Source organism: Mustelus asterias, chromosome 3, assembly GCF_964213995.1.
Source record: "Mustelus asterias chromosome 3, sMusAst1.hap1.1, whole genome shotgun sequence".
Taxonomy (NCBI): Eukaryota; Metazoa; Chordata; class Chondrichthyes; order Carcharhiniformes; family Triakidae; genus Mustelus; species Mustelus asterias.
This window is the reverse complement of record NC_135803.1, coordinates 128,048,469-128,069,432: the sequence shown is the minus strand read 5'-3', so window position 1 is coordinate 128,069,432 and position 20,964 is coordinate 128,048,469. Positions and strand designations below refer to the sequence as shown.

General features: G+C 43.5%; 1 protein-coding gene across 2 annotated transcripts in view; it reads right to left on the bottom strand.

Annotated features, from left to right (window-relative positions):
• The window catches only part of il17rd (interleukin 17 receptor D), an 83,446-nt gene extending 64,240 nt beyond the window's left edge, over positions 1-19,206 (bottom strand). Inside the window, exon 1 of one of the 2 annotated variants that reach the window (XM_078209599.1) lies at positions 19,066-19,206. In XM_078209599.1, the coding sequence (XP_078065725.1) occupies positions 19,066-19,203 (138 nt within the window). In that variant the 5' untranslated portion in view covers positions 19,204-19,206. The remainder of the gene's footprint in view (positions 1-19,065) is intronic. The other variant, XM_078209600.1, reaches the window with a different exon arrangement.
• Between the last annotated feature and the right edge of the window lie 1,758 nt (positions 19,207-20,964).

The following is a 20,964-nucleotide window of genomic DNA, read 5'->3' as shown; positions in this document are numbered from 1 at the left end:
ATTCTCCTTGAATCAATCTCGGTTCAAGGCTGGAACAGAGAACACGGAACTAAAATTCTTAATTGGGCTCAAGTTCCATCAAATCTCTAAAATGTACTACCCTATAAAAGTGAGATCTTTGAAAATTCTGCTGCACATTTCCCAACTCCTCCCAAATCTCATTCGCTCATCAACCCAGGGCGACACAGTAGCGCGCACTGCTGCTTCACAGCTCTAGGGACCTGGGTTCGAATCCCGGCTCGGGTCACTGTGGAGTTTGCACATTCTCCCTATGTCTGCATGGGTTTCTTCCGGGTGCTCCTATTTCCTCCCACAGTCCAAAGATGTGCGGGCCATGTTGATTGGCCATTCTAAATTGCCCCTTAGTGTCCCGGGGTGCATAGGTTAGAGGGATTAGTGGGTAAATATATGGGGATAGGGCCTGGGTGGGATTGTGGTTGGTGCAGACTCGATGGGCCGAATGGCCTCTTTCTGCACTATAGGATTCTATGATTCTATGAACCCCTTTGCTGGCTGACAAGGATACCCAGTTAAGCAATTCCTCAATCTAAAAATTATTTTCTTTATTAGTGACCTTCTCCATAGCCTCTCCCCTCTCTCTCTAATCTCCTCCAACCCTACAACCATCGTATCTACCATTTTAATTGCTCCACCATTGGTAGCCATACCTTTAGCTACTAGAGGCCTAAGCTATGGAATACTCTCCCCAAATCTCTTAGCCTCGCATTACATTCTTCCTTAAAGACACTCCTTTAAAAACTCGTGCTTTCATCAAGCTTTTGGTCATCTTAGGGGAGGCGATGACCCAGTGGTATTATCACTAGACTATATAATCCAGGTACTCAGCTAATGTTCTGAGGATCCGGGTTTGAATCCCACCACGGCACATGGTGGAATTTGAATTTAATAAAAAATATCTGGAATTAAGAGTCAATTGATGACCATGAAACCGTTGTCGATTGTTGGAATAACCCATCTGGTTTACTAATCTCCTTTAGGGAAGGAAATCTGCCGTCCTTATCTGGTCTGGCCTAAGTGCGACTCCAGAGGCACAGCAAGGAGGTTGACTCTCAACTACCGTGCAAGGGCAACCAGGGATGGGCAATAAATGCTGGCCAGCCAGTGACACCTACAGTCATAGAGGTTTACAGCATGGAAACAGGCCCTTCAGCCCAACTTGTCCATGCCGCCCTTATTTTTTTTTTAAACCCCTAAGCTAATCCCAATTGCCCGCATATGGCTCATATCCCTCTATGCCCATCGTACCCATGTAACTATCTAAATGCTTTTTAAAAGATAAAATTGTACCCGCCTCTACTACTACCTCTGGCAGCTTGTTCCAGACACTGACCACCCTCTGTGAAAAAATTGCCCCTCTGGACACTTTTGTATCTCTCCCCTCTCACCTTAAACCTATGCCCTCTAGTTTTAGACTCCCCTACCTTTGGGAAAAAATATTGACTATCTACCTTGTCTATGCCCCTCATTATTTTATAGACCTCTATAAGGTCACCCCTCAGCCTCCTACGCTCCAGAGAAAAAAGTCCCAGTCTATTCAGCCTCTCCTTATAACTCAATCCATCAAGTCCCGGTAGCATCCTAGTAAATGTTTTCTGCCCTCTTTCTAGTTTAATAATATCCTTTCTATAATAGGGTGACCAGAATTGCACACAGTATTCCAAGTGTGGCCTTACCAATGTCTTGTACAACTTCAACAAGACGTCCCAACTCCTGTATTCAATGTTCTGACCGATGAAACCAAGCATGCCGAATGCCTTCTTCACCACTCTGTCCACCTGTGACTCCACTTTCAAGGAGCTATGAACATGTACCCGTAGGTCTCTTTGTTCTGTAACTCTCCCCAACGCCCTACCATTAACTGAGTAAGTCCTGCTCTGGTTCAATCTACCAAAATGCATCACCTCGCATTTGTCTAAATTAAACTCCATCTGCCATTCGTCAGCCCACTGGCCCAATTGATCAAGATCCTGCTGCAATTGGAGATAACCTTCCTCACTGACCATCATGCCACCAATCTTGGTATCATCTGCAAACTTACTAACCATGCCCCCTATATTCTCATCCAAATCATTAATATAAATGACAAATAACAGTGGGCCCAGCACTGATCCCTGAGGCACACCGCTGGTCACAGGCCTCCAGTTTGAAAAACAACTCTCTACAACCACCCTCTGGCTTCTGTCAAGAAGCCAATTTTGTATCCATTTAGATGCCTTATCCTGGATCCCGTGAGATTTAACTTTATGCAACAACCTACCATGCGGTACCTTGTCAAAGACCTTGCTAAAGTCCATGTAGACAACATCAACTGCACTGCCCTCATCTACTTTCTTGATTACCCCTTCAAAAAACTCAATCAAATTTGTGAGACATTATTTTCCACTCACAAAGCCATGCTGACTGTCCCTAATCAGTCCTTGCATCTCTAAATGCCTGTAGATCCTGCCTCTCAAAATACCTTCCAACAATTTACCCACCACAGATGTGAGGCTAACTGGCCTGTAGTTCCCAGCAGTACCGGATTTAGACTTGGTGAGGCCCTAAGCTATATAAAGCTTGGAGGCCCCTTGTTAAAAAGTTACACCAAAAGGTCTCACAAAGATGTGTACCAAAACAGGACCTTGGGTCGCCACAAGAAAATTGAAAACATAATTATGCCTTTTAATTATTTAATAGCAAGGTATTTAAAGTGAAAAATACAAATTATTTTCAAATGAATGCATTTACTGATTATATATTTATCATTTGGCTGGCTTGATCTCTCTCATAGATTTTGGTAATTTTTTGAGTTGCTCTTCAAGCTGGTGCTTTCTTTTTCTTTTCTGGTATCCGCTCTTAAATGTTCTCTTCATTGTAAACCTTCTGAAATTTTGTGAGGCCCCTGTGGATTGTGAGGCCCTAAGCTGTAGCTTGTTTAGCTTATGCCCAAATCTGGCACTGGTTCCCAGGCTTTTCCCTGCAGCCCTTTTTAAACAAAGGCACAACATTTGCCACTCTCCAATCTTCAGGCACCTCACCTGTGACTATCGATGATTCAAATATCTGGGCTAGGGGTCCCGCAATTTCCTCCCTATGTCCCTCGAATGAATAAAAAGATCTGCCCTAATCTTCCCCCAAAATGGCTCAATGCCATATTTTGTTTTATAATGCTCCAGTGAAGAACTTCACAACATTTCATGTTGGTCACTGTATAAATGCAAGCTTTTGTGGCACTCCTTTGCATTCCATGAAATTTTTTAAAAAATCATATTAAACAGGAAATCTCAGCAATATCAGACAGCCTCAATGCGTATTAAGTCTCTATTCTGCAAACTGTTCTCATTGATTGCTGCATGTAGGTTGACGCTTGAAGCCTCCAAAAAAAGTCCTTCCAAAAACAGAGACCACTTCTATGCAGAGTATAAAAAGTGAACTGCCAGTTTGGGTAATCACTACTTTGAAAGGTGAAAAAAGCATAACATTGGTGAGTCATATTAAATTAACGTGGCATGTTTACTGATTGAATTAATTCCACAAAGATACCTTTTACCACAATCAAAATGTACTCTGAATCATTTTGGTGATGGCATCATCGCAAGGTTCCCACACTGGATCAGATATGATGCTTTCAGTTTCATAATCATCTCTCCACAACAAATCATCTTCCTCGAAACCCACTGAATTGGATATTCTGCATTTTCTGAATGGTCTGATGATTCTTTGTGCACGAATAACATTCCATGATTTGATGAGAAAACCACACAAAACATCAAGCAGGGTAGCATGCACATTTCCACTCTTTGTGAAGGCTTCTTCTCCGTCAACCTTAACCCTACTTCTCGCAGAGGGTGGTGAATTTGTGGAACTCACTGTCCCATTGCGCAATGGAGTCTGAATTGTTGAATGGTTCAAGGAGATATATTTCTAATAAAAAAAAAGAAAGAGGGATATGGGGAACAGGTGGGGAGGTAGATTTGAGACCAGGGAGAGATCAGCCACGATCTGATTGAATGACGGAGCAGGCTCAAAGGGCTGAACTTGCCTACTTCTGCTCCTAATTTCTATGTTCCTAACCTTTCCCATTCAGCTTGAACATGATCCTTGAATGGCTTGTTGAGACACATATACAAAGTTTGAACTACAAACATTAGATTCCCAGTAGAACTGCAATTTGGGAGTGATTTATTCACAGGTGTCTCTTGCTCTCATTGCTTTTATGGGATCTGAACATGTCCCACACCAATTAGCCGCATTTTTTGTGTAATCCACTGAGATGCCCATTCCACACACTATTGATCCGCAAGTTCACTCCACTCTCATCCATCCAACCACCACCATGGACATACATCAAAACTCCTCCAGGGAACTTGATTTTCAGTACGGTTTTACATCTGAAAATTACCACAGACTTCAATTGCATTCCATTGGCTGTGCAGGCTCTTACCACTGTGAATGTCATCTCAAGCCCTGTGGTTTTCACCAAGACTATTTTTGAACCTTTCCACTCCACAGTTTAGTTGCTGGGCATATTGAAATTCAATGGGTGTTTCATGCATGTTGTATAATGGGTCCTCATGTTTTTGCCACAGTCTGATAATGAATCACTAGAAACTGATCATTTTGGCAGAGGTCTTTTGGTAGTCTCTGAGCAATCTTGGTCTTCTGTTTCAACACGAGACATTTTTGCTCTGTAAAGTGGCTACACCACCTAGCAGCTACTCTGCAATCTTTGCTGGACTCGTGGTTCGATTTGGCTCACCGAAGTGCCTAAATACTCATGTCTAGTGACGATGTAATCATTCTGATGGTTTTCAAGAACCCGTTCTGATATCTGTTTCTCAAGATCAGGCCAATGGCTGTCCTCGTTCTCATGGCCCATTTGGTCTTGGGCACCTTCTTCAGAGTGAATTCCTTCTTCCATTCTCATACCAGTTTTTCATTAACACCGAATTCCCTCGTTGCAGCACAGTTATTTGACAAGTTAGTAAATGTTACCACTTTTAGCTTGAAACCAGCTTCATACTTTGTTCATTTTGTTGCAAGACACATTCACTGGAATTCTACCGCCCTGCCCACCAAGGGGAAGGGGAAGGTCCGTTGGCCTTGGACAGGATTTTCCAGTCTCGGGTCAAGCGAGGCTGTAAAATCCCGCCCATTGTCCTTCACTGTTGACCATGCGTGTTCTACTCTACGTGCAAGTATCTTAAAATTCCCACACAACTTTGAAACAAAGCCCATATCACCTGCTTTGCACTTCATGTGCCTAATTATAAAGTACCAGCAAATAAAACATGCATTTGTAGAGTGAAAAATTCAAGCTGACTGTCATGGCAGTTAAGGGAAGGCTGACTTATACACACATTACATAGGAATAAGGAGAAGTGGGCCATTCTGCCCCTCGAGCCTGCTCCACCATTTAATAAGATCCTGGTTGATCTGATAGTAACCTCAAAACTGCATCCTGCCTTCCCCCGGTAAGCTATTACCCCTTGCTTACCAAGAATCTATCCACCTTTGCCTTAAAAGTATTCAAAGCCTCTGCTTCCACCATCTTTTCAGGAAGAAAGTTCTAAAGGCTCACAACCCTCAGAAAAAAAAAATCACCGGATCTTTGCTTTAAAAATAAGGAGCCACCATTTAAAACTGTGACCCCGAGTTCTAGATTCTCCTACAAGAGGAAACACCCTCAGGATCTTATTTATTTCAATCAAGTTGCCTCTTACTCTTCCAAGTTCCAGTGAATACAAGCCTAGTCTATCCACCCTTTCCTTGCAAGGCAACCCGCCCATTCCATGTATTAATCTGGTAAAGCTTCTCTGAACAACAAAAACTTGGCTTTTGGGCTGAAAAATAAACCGACCACCTTACGGTGCCAATGGTAAGTCATTGAAATTGCTAACCACAAAAAGAGATCAACTTTAAAATGTTGAAAACTACAAAAAGGTCTGATAGCATGATTGCCTCAGAGAGACTCTGAAGTTTTAACCATAAGTGAAATATGTTTGTTTAACAGCACAAGTTCTTGTTCCATCTAGTACCATAACACTTCTTCAATGAACCACAAGTGATCCAGGTGAAAAGCACTTGGACATTTTTCTTTTTATCTTCAAGGGATACAGATCAGGAGTAAACCTTTGAAATTTGATAATTCTGTTCCAACAGACATTCCATTTAGTTTCAGATTTCTTCCACAATTATCTTTTAGATCTTTTGCAACAGCCAAAGATGTTCACAATTGGGGATAGGTAACAGCAGTAGACAAGGGAAACCTTGGAGGTTTTCAGCGTTCTTTTTAAAAAGCGGGTGTCATCTTAAAAATGAATGACACAATTAATTTTCATTACAACCTAGAGTCTTTTGTTTGTTTTCCCTCCAGTCTTGGGTCCTTGCCCGAAGACAATGGACAGGCTGAGGTAACCAGATACACTAGCTACCCAATCTAGAGTCATGAGGTTATGGAGTATCGATAGCACAAAAAATGGCTAGTTAGCCCATTGAGCCTCTGCGTTCTCGCAATCCAGTCGATCCTGTTCTCCCCTGCTCTATCCCTGTACCCTGCAACACTATTTCCTTCAAATGTCTATCCAATTTCCTTTTGAAATCATTGATTGTCTGCATTTCCACCACCCCTGTGGCCATCGAATTCCAGATCATGACAACTCGCTGCGCAAAAAAAGTTCACATTTTTTCCTTGAAAGCTAAATCTGTGTCCACTGTACTCGTTGTATCTTTCCCATTTGCCAGGATCTGTTTCTTTTTTGCATTTGAAATCCCCCAATCCAGGATGTTGCCTGGATTGGGGGGCATGCCTTATGAGGATAGGTTGAGGGAGCTTGGTCTCTTCTCCCTGGAGAGACGGAGGATGAGAGGTGACCTGATAGAGGTTTACAAGATGTTGAGAGGTCTGGATAGGGTAGACTCTCAGAGGCTATTTCCAAGGGCTGAAATGGTTGCTACGAGAGGACACAGGTTTAAGGTGCTGGGGGGTAGGTACAGAGGAGATGTCAGGGGTAAGTTTTTCACTCAGAGGGTGGTGGGTGAGTGGAATCGGCTGACGTCGGTGGTGGTGGAGGCAAACTCGTTGGGGTCTTTTAAGAGACTTCTGGATGAGTACATGGGATTTAATGGGATTGAGGGCTATAGATAGGCCTAGAGGTGGGGATGTGATCGGCGCAACTTGTGGGCCGAAGGGCCTGTTTGTGCTGTGGCTTTCTATGTTCTATTTCTCCTGCTCAACCACATTGAGCTCAATCATGTTATGATCACTATTAGATAAATGCTCACGCACCATTGTACTGTGAACTGAATCTGGTCACGACTTATTACTAAATTTATTAGTCTGCCCCTTTTGGTGCAGAAGATGGGCCAGAACTTCCTCGGGTGTCAATGAACAGCAGATTGCTACTCCATGCCGACTTAACTGCGCTAAATTTCTTAAGCACCTGGCTCGCCCGACTTCCCTGGCTCCAGTGTCAAATTGTCAAAGAGATAGAGCAAAGGACTCCCCCTTTTTAACGGCATTAACTACCATAAAGCAGGTCGAGTTTAAATAGCCCTTTGATATTAACAAGCCAGGGAGAAGGTAACTGGATGTGGGGGATGGAGGTCAGATTGTGGGGGATGGGGGTCGGGGGAGGAAATTCTGTGAGAGTGGGGAATACTGTGAGGAGGGGGGGCTGGGGGGAGGGGAGTCCCCGGCCGGGGGGGCGGGGGGGGGGTAGGTGACCCATGCAGGGATCGTCCTGGGTATTTAAAATAGTTACGGTGAGGTTAGAAGTGCTATCTTCAGTATTATATACAAGATTTTTAAAAATTTATATTTTATTGAACTGATGTTATTTTTCTGAGTTTAAATTACCAATTCAAACTGTGTATTAAAGTAGAAATGAACAAAATGTTTTAGCTTGGTTTAGCTGGCATCATTCTTGTCTCTTTTATAAGTTTAAAGTCTCAATCCAGGGCTTGATGGTCAAGATGATTCAAGAGTACCTGAAGGATTCTGTAACATGAATCCAAGAGGAGTGTGGAATTCCTCCCAGTGTTTGAAGCAACACTAATCAAAAATAGAGTAACTAGTTAAATATTTCATTGCTCTGTTGCCAGATACTAAAGTCCACTTCAAAGTAATTCATTATGCAAAAGTGACTCAGATGTGAAAAAGCACCATGTAATGCAACTTCTCTCTTACTTCAAAAAATTTTTTTAAACCCTTTCTTTATCAGTTTTTGTCACTTTTTGGGAAGGTGTTGAGTCATGCTAGAGCAAAGATTTACAACTGGCAGCAATCCTTCAATTCTTTGCCCAGCGAAAGAAAGAATTTGCATTTATATGGTGCTTATTAGGTCTTCCTGACTTCCCAAAGCACTATCTAAGGTTGGTGGGTGAGAAGGTGAGGATGAGCGGAACCCCCTCATGATTCTGGGATGGTGGAGAGGAATCCTCAGTTAAGAAGAAAGGAAGATAAAATAGAAACACTGGTATGGAAGGTGGTATCAGTACAAATATGCTAGGGACAAAGAAGCTAGGAGAATGGAATAGAATACATTCATCGCACACTCAAACATGATCCAAAGTTAGCTTGGCTCAGCCCTCTAACTCACCGTCCACTCTCACTCTGACCTATCATTGTTTACATACATATGACACTCAATCCAAGCTTGGAATAGTTTCTCATCTTCTCTAGGTATGTAGCAATCTTTTGGTCAGAAATTTGACATAGCATATAGCTAATAAGTTCAAAATGGTTCCAAGTCCGTAATTGACTGCCAGGAGTGACACAGTAGCTACTCTGCTGCCTCACAGCACCAGGGACCCGGGTTCAATTCCGGCCTCGGGTGACTGTCTTGTATTGAGTTTACACATTCGCCCCGTGTCTGTGTGAGTTTCCTCCGGGTGCTCTGGTTTCCTCCCACAATCCAAAAATGTGCGGGTTAGGTGGATTGGCTATGCTAAATTAACCCTTAGTGTCAGGAGGATTAGTGGGGTAAATACATGGGGTTACGGGGATAGGGCCTGGGTGGGATTGTTGTAAGTGCAGGCTCAATGGGCCAAATGGACTCCTTCTGCACTGTAGGAATTCTATGATTTCCATTGCTCCCATTTTCCCAGGCGTCCTGCTGCTGTAGCTATTTATTCATCCTGAAGTCTTTTCATGCCCTATATTTCTGTCCATTACTTGATTGAGATTCCAGCATTCCTGTCAGGGTTTTTCTTTTCTTTAAATTCTACCCACCTCTTTTTCCCTGATACCTATTTCAGAGTCAAGTGTGTGTTGGAAATGTTAACTTGTTTGCAGTCTTCACAAATGCAGATTGGCCTGTGGGTTTCTGTCATTTTCTGCTTTTTGTTTCTGCGTATTACACAATCTTACTGAAGCTGTACGGTACCTCTCCTCTTGCATTTGATTTTGACAACGTTCTAAAGGATTATTTCTTCCTGGCTTTGGAATATAGTACATGCTCTGGAACCACATCTGGGGATCTTTAATTATGCACAGCCTTCTGTGTGGGTGCTCAAACAGTTGCAGCTGCGTATATTTATTACAGCTGGGTTGACCCTCATTAGAGGTAGGCTGCAGGTCCCAATAAACCGGTATGTAGTCGTGGGGGTGACACAGCAGTAACACAATAAAAACTGCTTTAATTATAATTTTAAACATTTATTTCACAACTGGTGGAAGAAATTATTTTGTTGATTTAAATACCTGGAAATTCTCTTGTTTGGGCCTTTTAAACATATGAAAGCAAGAAAGTTTCTTTATCCCAAATTGTCATTGTCGGAACCAATTTCCACTGGGATTTTACTGCTCAGACGGGGACTTCAATAACCAGGGTTCGGTCATCTTCTTGAGAGCATTGGTTCACTGGTTCTCAAGTTAGAGTACTTGCTTTAACAAAGGGTTGCCCACTCCCTCAGTAGCCATCCAAGTCAGGACTATCGCCCATATATTGAACGTCAGCCTTAAGAGGTCTATTCCTCGTAGCATCACAACCATTCCCACTGCATTAGCTGAAATAATTGAATAGACTGTTAATCTCAACATCAGATAGCTGTTTCCACAGCCATACGAAGAAAAATAAATTGCCAAAACCTTGTTGGATGCACAAGCCTATGTCATTGTTTGATTCCAGAGTTTCCATTTTGTTAACCACACATTGATGTGGCAGAGTACAGTCAAATACACTGTACCTGCCACATAGATAGAACATTACAGCGCAGCACAGGCCCTTCGGCCCTCGATGTTGCGCCGACCAGTGGTACCAATCTAAAGCCCCTCTAATCTACACTATTCCAATATCATCCATATGTTTATCCAATAACCACTTGAACGCTCTCAACTTTGACGAGTCCACCACTGCTGCAGGCACGGCATTCCACGCCCTTACTACTCTCTGAGTAAAGAACCTACCTCTAACATCTGTCCAATATCTCTCACCCCTCAATTTAAAGCTATGTCCCCTCGTGCTAGCCAACACCATCCGAGGAAAAAGGCTCTCACTATCCACCCTATCTAATCCTCTGATCATCTTGTATGCCCCTATTAAGTCACCTCTTAACCTTCTTCTCTCTAACAAAAACAACCTCAAGCCCCTCAGCCTTTCCTCATACGATTTTCCCACCATACCAGGCAACATCCTGGTAAATCTCCTCTGCACCCTTTCCAACACTTCCACATCTTTCCTATAATACGGTGACCAGAACTGTACGCAATACTCCAAATGCGGCCGCACCAGAGTTTTGTACAGTTGCAGCATGACCTCCAGGCTCCGAAATTCAATCCCTCTACCAATAAAAGCTAACACACCATACGCCTTCTTAACAAACCTATCAACCAGGGTGCCAACTTTCAGGGATCTATGCAAATGGACACCCAGATCCCTCTGTTCATCCACACTACCAAGTATCTTACCATTAGCCCAGCACTCTGTATTCCTGTTACTCCTTCCAAAGTGAATCACCTCACACTTTTCCGCATTAAACTCCATTTGCCACCTCTCAGCCCAGCTCTGCAGCTTATCTATGTCCCTCTGTAACCTGCCACTTCCCTCCGCACTGTCTACAACTCCACCGACTTTAGTGTCATCCGCAAATTTACTAATCCATCCTTCCACGCCCTCATCCAAGTCATTGATAAAAATGACAAACAGCAGTGGCCCCAAAACAGATCCTTGCGGTACACCACTAGTAACTGAGCTCCAGGATGAATATTTCCCATCAACCACCACCCTTTGTTTTCTTACAGCTAGCCAATTCCTGATCCAAACCACTAAATCACCCTCAATCCCATGTGTCCGTATTTTCTGCAAAAGCTTACCATGGGGAGCCTTATCAAACGCTTTGCTGAAATCCATATACACCACATCAACCGCTTTACCCTCATCCACCTCTTTGGTCACCTTCTCAAAGAACTCAATAAGGTTTGTGAGGCACGACCTACCCTTCACAAAACCGTGCTGACTATCCCTAATCAAATTATTCCTTTCCAGGTGATTATAAATCCTATCTCTTATAATCCTTTCCAATACTTTGTCCCTGAGGACATGCTAGAAAAGACAAATCTGCAGCTGCGTAGAAATATGTTAATTGCCAGGAGTATGGCGAGAGAGATTGTGATGAACCATACAAAACAATCAGTACTTCTATATTTACAGATCTGCAGTGCTCTCAGTTATGTGAAGTTAGCAACTTCCAGTCAGCCAGACCAGCCTACACTTACCTCCCAATGGATAGATGCTGCTACCAACTCTGCTTCTTTGGATCATAACACACAATAAGCCACATGCAAAACTGAATTCTGTCAACTTAAGAAATAATTAATGCAGGAGATGCACCTTTAACCCTATCAACCAAAGTCACCTCAACACATTTTAAATGCTTCATAAATGCATCGTGATGTTACTGCATTCATACTTGCACAACTGTGAAAATCAAAGCAAAGAAAGAGTTTCCAAGAGGTTCTGATTCAGGTTGACAGCACCAAGTAAGGCAATAGGGCAGAGCAGTTTATGAAGACCTCAGGTTCTCAAATGGGTGTCACAGTCACAGAGTTGCTGTTTAAAAATAAAACCAGCTCATTATAGAATAATTTATCAGAAAGTATAAATCACTGAAGTATATCAAAATCAGTTGATTTTTTTGCCCCTCCAATTTAGGCAGGAATTAAAGAGGATGGCCTGTTGCACAGAAAGAAAGATGGACTCAATTAGCCAAAAGCCTTCCTTCTATGCCATAATGACACCATGAATATTTACCCCTCCCGCCATCTCCTAAAACCACTGATCTTTGGTATGCATGAGATCTTGTGGATGTCAGCTGGTCTCCAATACTTTGGCCAATTGGTTGCTCTTCAATCATGAAAAGATGGCACTTGGAGAAGGTGCCAGAGGAGGACTAACACCCAACAAGGAACAAACATCAACAAAAAGGACAAGGGAACACCATCAAAAATCAAATCATGCAAATCAACAGTGAATCAAACTTTGATGATTGGATTGGGAGAAGGGAATTGCTATTTTAATTGTGCAATAATGTGTTCATGTCAGGTTGGTTAGGGAGTCAAGATAGTGGCAAGCACGTACTCTTCCATGTCAACATGGCTCCAGGATGACATTCCTTTGGTACTAGTTTGGAACCAAGAAAGCCCTCTGCTCCTCCCTCTGCGACTAAATCTTAGACTTCCTAACACACAGACCACAATCATTAATCATAGGCAACAACACCTCCACCACAAATATCCTCAACACCGGTGCCCCACAAGGCTGTGTCCCCAGCCCCCTACTATACTCTTTATACACCTATGACTGTGTGATCAAATTCCACTCCAACTCAATTTTCAAGTTTGCTGATGACACCACCGTAGTGGGTCGGATCTCAAACAATGATGAGGCAGAGTACAGGAAAGAGATAGAGGGTCTGGTGAACTGGTGTGGCAACAATAATCTCTCCCGCAATGTCAACAAAACAAAGGAGATAGTCATCGACATCAGGAAGCATGGTGGAGAACATGCCCCTGTCTACATCAACAAGAATGAAGTAGAAATGGTCGAGGGTTTCAAGGTTCTAGGTGTCAAGATCACCAACAACCGGTCTTGGTCCCTCCATACTGATGCTATAGTTAAGAAAGCCCACCAATGCCTCTACTTTCTGAGAAGACGAGGGAAATTTGGCATGTCCATTACGACTCTCACCAATCTTTACAGATGCACCTTAGAAAGCATTCTTTCTGGTTGTATCACAGTTTTAATGGCTCCTGCTCTATCCAAGACTGCAAAAAACTACAAAGGGTCATGAACGAAGCCAAGTCCATCACGCAAACCAGCCTCCCATCCACTGACTCTGTCTACACTTCCCGCTGCCTTGGAAAAGCAGCCAGCATAATCAAAGGCCCCACGCACCCGAGACAAACTCTCTTCCACCTTTTTCCGTCGAGACAAAGATACAAAAGTTTGAGGACACGTACAAACCGACTCTTCCCTGTTGCTATCAGACTTTTGAATGGACCTACCTCACATTAAGTTGATCTTTCTCTACACCCTAGCTATGACTGTAACACTACATTCTGCAATCTCTCCTTTCCTTCTCTATGAACAGTAATGTTTTGCCTGTATAGCACACAAGAAACACTGTATACTAATACAGGTGACAACAATAAACCAAATCAAATGCATGTACTCGGGGACACTAAGTGGAGGCCCGGCCAGCAGCTTAACACCCTGCCCTAGGTCGGTGGGATGTGGCCTTATAGGACAGGGTCTGCATATTATATGAACAGAAATTTATCTCCAGCTTGATTTGGGGATTGATTTTCATGTGCAGACACCAATTGACTGTCCTTCCCACCCCTCCAAAAATGTTTTAATCAAACATATTGAACCAAAAGTGCTTGTGTAACTCCTAATGTTATTGCAGCAACACATTTCAGATACCAAATATTAGCCAAAGGGGCTTCATGCATGGGAATTCAGATTGCTCCGAAAATATTGCAATTTTGAACAATTTGCATAAAGGAGTCAAATTAACCAAATTAAATTTAAGCCTCATATTTAGACCATAAGACATAGGAGCGGAAGTAAGGCCATTCGGCCCATCGAGTCCACTCCACCATTCAATCATGGTTGATTTCAACTCCATTTACCCGCTCTCTCCCCATAGCCCTTAATTCCTCGAGAAATCAAGAATTTATCAATTTCTGTCTTGAAGACGCTCAACGTCTCGGCCTCCACAGCCCTCTGTGGCAATGAATTCCACAGACCCACCACTCTCTGGCTGAAGAAATTTCTCCTCATCTCTGTTCTAAAGTGACTCCCTTTTATTCTAAGGCTGTGCCCCCGCGTCCTAGTCTCCCCTGTTAATGGAAACAACTTCCCTACGTCCATCCTATCTAAGCCGTTCATTATCTTGTAAGTTTCTATCAGATCTCCCCTCAACCTCCTAAACTCCAATGAATATAATCCCACGATCCTCAGACGTTCATCGTATGTCAGGCCTACCATTCCTGGGATCATCCGTGTGAATCTCCGCTGGACCCGCTCCAGTGCCAGTATGTCCTTCCTGAGGTGTGGGGCCCAAAATTGCTCACAGTACTCCAAATGGGGCCTAACCAGTGCTTTATAAAGCCTCAGAAGTACATCCCTGCTTTTGTATTCCAAGCCTCTTGAGATAAATGACAACATTATATTTGTCGATTCTGTGCAGCATTTATTGATTTTGAAAAGTCTTAAAAGAATAGGGATCCCTCAAGCTCTGCTGTCACTTGGAAAGCGGTGCATACATGCCAAGATCACTCCTTAATGAATTTTGGCCGTCTAATTTAATCTGTAATTACCATGGAGATTGTTGGTAAAGGGATACTGCTTTTCAAAAAAAAAGTCTGGAAGTTACATTCATTCATACATACGTACAAATTCAAAAAGCAAGGAAGAACAGCAAACAGCAGCTGTCAGCAATTTGTGCCAGAAATCAGGCGCATGTAGCATTCACCATAAGCTTGAACTGATTTTATATGGAGGTATTTCCTGCTCAGTCTGCACCAGCTTATGCTACTGGAGTGATGTAGCAGATGACATCCAGTACAATAAATTCTATTATCCACCCCCCCACCAAAAATGCTTTAGGGACTTTGTCTTCAGTTTCCTGCTCCGACAGAGTAATGACAATCACAGACAGGAGTTTACAAAACCAACAGTCACAGCTGAAATGGAAGATATTTTATCCTCAGAAGGATTAGAACCACTACTGGAAATCACAAGTGCAGTTCTGGAAGAAAAAAATGATTTTATACAAACATGAAGCTAGTAAGTGACCCAAATTCAGAACTTAAATAGCCCAGATCACTCCCTATTAACTTGATGAGCCACAGAGCTTTCTCGAATTTCTGTCCGATTTTAACAGCTCGCTACACCAAAGCAGGTTTTTCTACAAATGAATAGTATAATCCAACCACATTGTATGGTGTCAAAATCCTCATGCATGCCTTCCTTACCTCTAAACCTGTCTAATTCAGCACTCACTTTGCTGGTCTCCCAAATTCTGTCTTCCATAAACTTGAGGTCATCCAAAACTCTTGTGCCCCTGTCTTAACTCACACCAGGACTCACCACCCGTGTTCATTGACTTACGTTGGCTCCCAGTCAAAAAATGCCTTGATTTTAAAACTCCCCCATGGCCTTGTCTCTCCCTATCTCTATAATCTTTTCCACTCCACAAGCCTGCAAGATATCTACATTTCTCTTAATTCTGGTCTCTTGTGTATTCCCAATTTTAATTGCTCCACCATTGGTGACACACTGGCTAGCACTGCTGTCTTACAGCGCCAGAGACGCAGGGTTCAATTCCAGCCTTGGGTGGGTGACTGTCTGTGTAGAGCTTGCACATTCTCCCCATGTCCGCATAGGTTTCCTCCGTGCGCTCCGGTTTCTTCCCACAGTCCAAAGATGTGCAAGTTAGGTGGATTGGTCATGCTAAATTGACGCTTCATTTCCAAAGATGTACAGGTTAGGGGAATTAGCAGGGTAAATATTTGGGCTTACGGGGATAGAGCCTGGATATGTTGAGGGGTTTGGTGGAAACTTGATGGGCTGAATGGTCTCCTTTTGCACTATACGGATTCTATGATTGGTGGCCATGCCTTCAGTTGTCTAGGCACTGGGCTTTAGAATATTCTCTACACATCACCGCCTCTATTTTGCTTTTCTCCTTTAGGACACTCCTTATGTGGCTCAATGTTATACTTTGTTTCATGATGTTCCTGTGATGTGTCTTGGAACGCTTAAGTTAAAAGCACTATTATCCATGTAAGTTGCTGTTGGAATTGATCATGAAGGTCATTTGGCCAAGTTAAGTCAAGCCAACACAAGTGTCTGCATCCTTGTCTGTGTTACTGCTTCCAGAAAAAGGAGAAAATTGGTGAGACAAATGAACTCACTCACTAAAACCACATTTATAAGGAGTTAATTGGACAACTTCCAGAGTAAAAATTCTTGAAACTGTATTGCCAAACAACCTTAAATGTACTTTGCCTAAACTCAGGCTGACCTGATCTGGGGGATAAACATACCTTGATTTGATAGCTTTGGTAAATTTGATATAATTTTAATTACTGATATTTAATGTATTGCAAAATTATAACCACCTTGCGTTCTAAATTTGTTCAGAATTCTGATACATCACCTTATCTGTGTGTTAAATGTGTTTTAACATTTTAAAAATATGCTTAAAGTAATTCCAATGGCAACCTTAAATCAGTAACTATCATTGAACATGTTGCATTTCTTTCAAGCTTACATTTTATATATCCATTTGAATTGTTCAGATTATCAGCACAACACTAGAAATGCCCCATATTTTACTACAAAGGTATTGTTCATGTTATTTGTTAGCTGTCATCTGCACAGCTCAGTAGCAAATGCAACACCTGATGCGAAACCGAGTCATGCATAAACAGGACTCAATTTGTCATTCACCAAGTTAACTGACCCTCATACAAGGAACTCAGTATATCAATAACAATTAGGCTTGGACTATGGCGAGCAAGTCAAATTGGCTAAAGTTCCCATTAACATGCTAAAAATACAGGTTAGTGTATATTGCCTAAGTAAGCGGGGTTGGCTGCACTGCCCCATACAGCCAAATGACCACAACCACTTAGCATAGTACAGAGAACGGTCAACATTAAGTTCATTTATTAGTGTCACAAGTAGACTTACATTAACACTGCAATTAAGTTACTGTGAAAGTCCCCAAGTTGCCACATTCCGGCACCTGTTTGGGTACGCTGAGGGAGAATTCAGCATGGCCAATGCACCGAACCAGCACTTCTTTCAGACTGTGGGAGGAAACCCACGCAGACACGGGGAGAACCTGCAGACTCCACACAGTGACCCAAACTGGGAATTGAACCCGAGTCCCTGGCGCTCTGAGGCAGCAGTGCCAACCACTGTGCCATTAGACCGTTTATAGGAAATGGGGAAAGCACCACACAGCTCCTAACTGAACTAAATCAAATACACCTCTTCTAAACCCTAGAAATTCAGATTGCTCACATCTAATGGTGCGAGAACTCTCTAACATCCACCCACTGGCAGCTCAACAGTGTTTCCACATGAACTGATTGCAGAGAAGCTTTCTCCGCCAACGAATGAGTCCTAATTCAATGGTGGGGGGTGGGGGGCGGTGGACAAATCTGAAAAGGAAAACCCTTTTACTGAAGTCAAACCAGGGAAAGTTTTTGAGGTCTAGTCTCCATTCTTGAACTACTGCCAAAAGCAGACATCAAGAACACCCCAACTTAAAAACAAGACTGCCATCAGAAAACACTAGGCAACCCACCAAGCTGCAAGAACATAGAAGGGTAACATGGCTCATTTAAAGCAAACTGGGGGGGGGGGGGGGGGGGGGGGGGAGAGAAGAGGGACAAATGGCCCCAGGGGTAAACACAATCAAACACCATCTGGGAACCAGAGACCATAAACCGCCTGGGATGTCCACCAGCTATTCTGAATTGTATATCATTTGGAACATGTTACAAGGCAGCACCACAATATAGTACATCACCAAAACACTAAATCATAAGTAAATGATACAATGCTGCTTAGATATTTATATGTGCTACACCTCCATCCTGCAGAGGAATTTTTCAATTAATAACCTTTTTTAAAAAATCTGAGTGTTACCCAGACTTAACTAAAGTAAGCACCCTAGTGATTAAGGAGTCTGTTTGCAGACTCGAAAGTTACAAGCAAGCCAGCTGGTCTGTATGCGAAGTGGCCTGCGGTTAAAAAGAGGAAATACCAAGGAATTTAATGCAGTCGCAAATGGGCCACTTTACTTCCGACCGAGGTCTCAGTTCAAAGGCAACCCTGCCTCCCAAACAATGCTTTCGAGGCCACTGGCTCATTCATCAGTGCACCAACCCTGCCTGGGAAGAAAAGGCTCCCCGCAGATCTCTCCTTTTAAACGGAGGGAGGGGGGGTGCTACAATCTTGCCCTCTGAATCTCTCCAGATTACACGGCGGTGCAATGGGAGGGGGGGGGGGGGGGAGGGGGGAGGAAATGAAACTGGCGAAGAAAAGCGGGTTACACTTGTTGCCAACACTTTGATCCATCGGAGGTAAAGAAAGAAAAGGTCGAGCATTCTTCATTAAAATAACAAAAGGCACCGTGTCACTCAGCAGCTCAGGTCAGATTACCCTCTGGAGATAAAGCAAAGGCTTTCCTGATGACTGACTGACTGACTGGCCTGTCTTTAATGGGAAGCTCTTGAGCCGCTGGACTAAACCACAAATCACTTTGCTGATAAAATTCACCGCTTTCTTCCCCATCAGTTTAAAGTTGTGATTATCGCTTCACTCCCCCCTTCCCCTCAGTACCCGCTCCGCACAAACCCCCCCCCCCCCCCCCCCCCAAATTTAACTATCACAAATATCCACATCCTCAAAAATTACCCGCAGTTTAGATGGAAAAAAAAGGCAAAAGAGACTGAAGTAAAGATAAACTCTCTCCTCCTCCCTAAACTCTCTCACAACTTTCCACATCCCGCTCTCTCAGATCAGAAAGTGCTTTCCTTACTCTGGAAGGGCACAGCCACAAGCCCCGCTGCTGCTGCCTGGACCTGGCGGCGGAGGCGGCAGCCCTCTCGCTGCGGAAAATCAGCCACAAACTCAGCATCCAGACTCCAACTTTCAGCCAAGCTGCCATCGTCCCCATCCCATGGGCAAGCCGGCCGGCGCGCATGCGCGCCCCCGCCCCTCTGCTGCACTTAAAAGTTTCCTGGCTTCCCACCTGAGAGCACATTGACAAACCCAGCAGCGCAGCGCAGCTCAGCTCAGCCCAGCCCAGCCAGCAGAGCTCAACCCAGCCCAACAGAACTCAGCTCAGCCCAGACCAGCCAACAGAGCCCAACCCAAACCAGCCTAGAACACTGCCCAGCCAGCAGAGTAAGAAGTTTAACAACACCAGGTTAAAGTCCAACAGGTTTATTTGGTAGCAAAAGTCTATAAAGAAAGGAAGGATAGACTATGAAGCTAGGCTAGCAATTAATATAAAAAATGATAGTAAAAGTTTTTATAAATATATAAAAAGGAATAGAGTGGCTAGAGTGAATGTTGGACCCTTGGAGGACGAGAGGGGGGAGTTAATAGTGGGAAATGAGGATATGGCTGAGTCTTTAAATAAGTTTTTTGTGTCGGTCTTCACGGTGGAGGACACAAATAGTTTGCCAAATATTAACGATAGAGGGTTGGCAGCAGGAGAAATACTTAATACAATTAATGTTACCAGAGAGGCAGTGCTGGGTAGACTAATGGGACTGAAGGTGGATAAGTCCCCGGGTCCGGATGGAATGCATCCCAGGGTATTGAAAGAAATGTCAGAGGTAATAGTGGATGCGTTAGTGATTATTTATCAAAACTCGTTGCATTCTGGGGTAGTGCCGGTTGATTGGAAAACGGCTAATGTTACGCCGCTGTTTAAAAAAGGAAGGAGACAAAAGGCGGGTAACTATAGGCCGGTCAGCTTAACGTCTGTAGTAGGGAAAATGCTGGAATCCATTATTAAAGAGGAGATAGCAGGGCATCTAGATAGAAATGGTTCGATCAATCAGACGCAGCATGGATTCATGAGGGGAAAGTCGTGCTTGACGAACATGTTGGATTTTTATGAAGATGTGACTAGGGCGGTTGATGGAGGAGAACCGGTGGATGCGGTGTTTTTGGATTTCCAAAAGGCGTTTGATAAGGTGCCCCATAAAAGGCTACTGAAGAAGATTAGGGCACACGGAGTTGGGGGTAGTGTGTTAAAGTGGATTGGGGACTGGCTATCCGACAGGAAGCAAAGAGTCGGAATAAATGGGTGTTTTTCCGGTTGGAGGAAGGTAACTAGTGGCGTGCCGCAGGGATCGGTACTCGGGCCGCAACTATTTACCATTTATATAGATGATCTGGAGGAGGGGACGGAGTATAGGGTAACGAAGTTTGCAGACGACACAAAGATAAGTGGAAAAGTGAATCGTGTGGAGGACGGAGAAGATCTGCAGAGAGATTTGGACAGGCTGAGTGAGTGGGCGAGGATATGGCAAATGGAGTATAACGTTGAGAAATGCGAGGTTATACACTTTGGAGGAAATAATAACAAATGGGATTACTATCTCAATGGAAACAAATTAAAACATGCTACCGTGCAAAGGGACCTGGGGGTCCTTGTGCATGAGACGCAAAAGCCCAGTCTGCAGGTACAACAGGTGATCAAGAAGGCAAATGGGATGTTGGCCTATATTGCGAGGGGGATAGAATATAAAAGCAGGGATGTCTTGATGCACCTGTACAGGGCATTGGTGAGGCCGCAGCTGGAATACTGTGTGCAGTATTGGTCCCCTTATATGAGGAAGGATATATTGGCATTGGAGGGAGTGCAGAGAAGGTTCACCAGGTTGATACCGGAGATGAGGGGTTTGGATTATGAGGAGAGGCT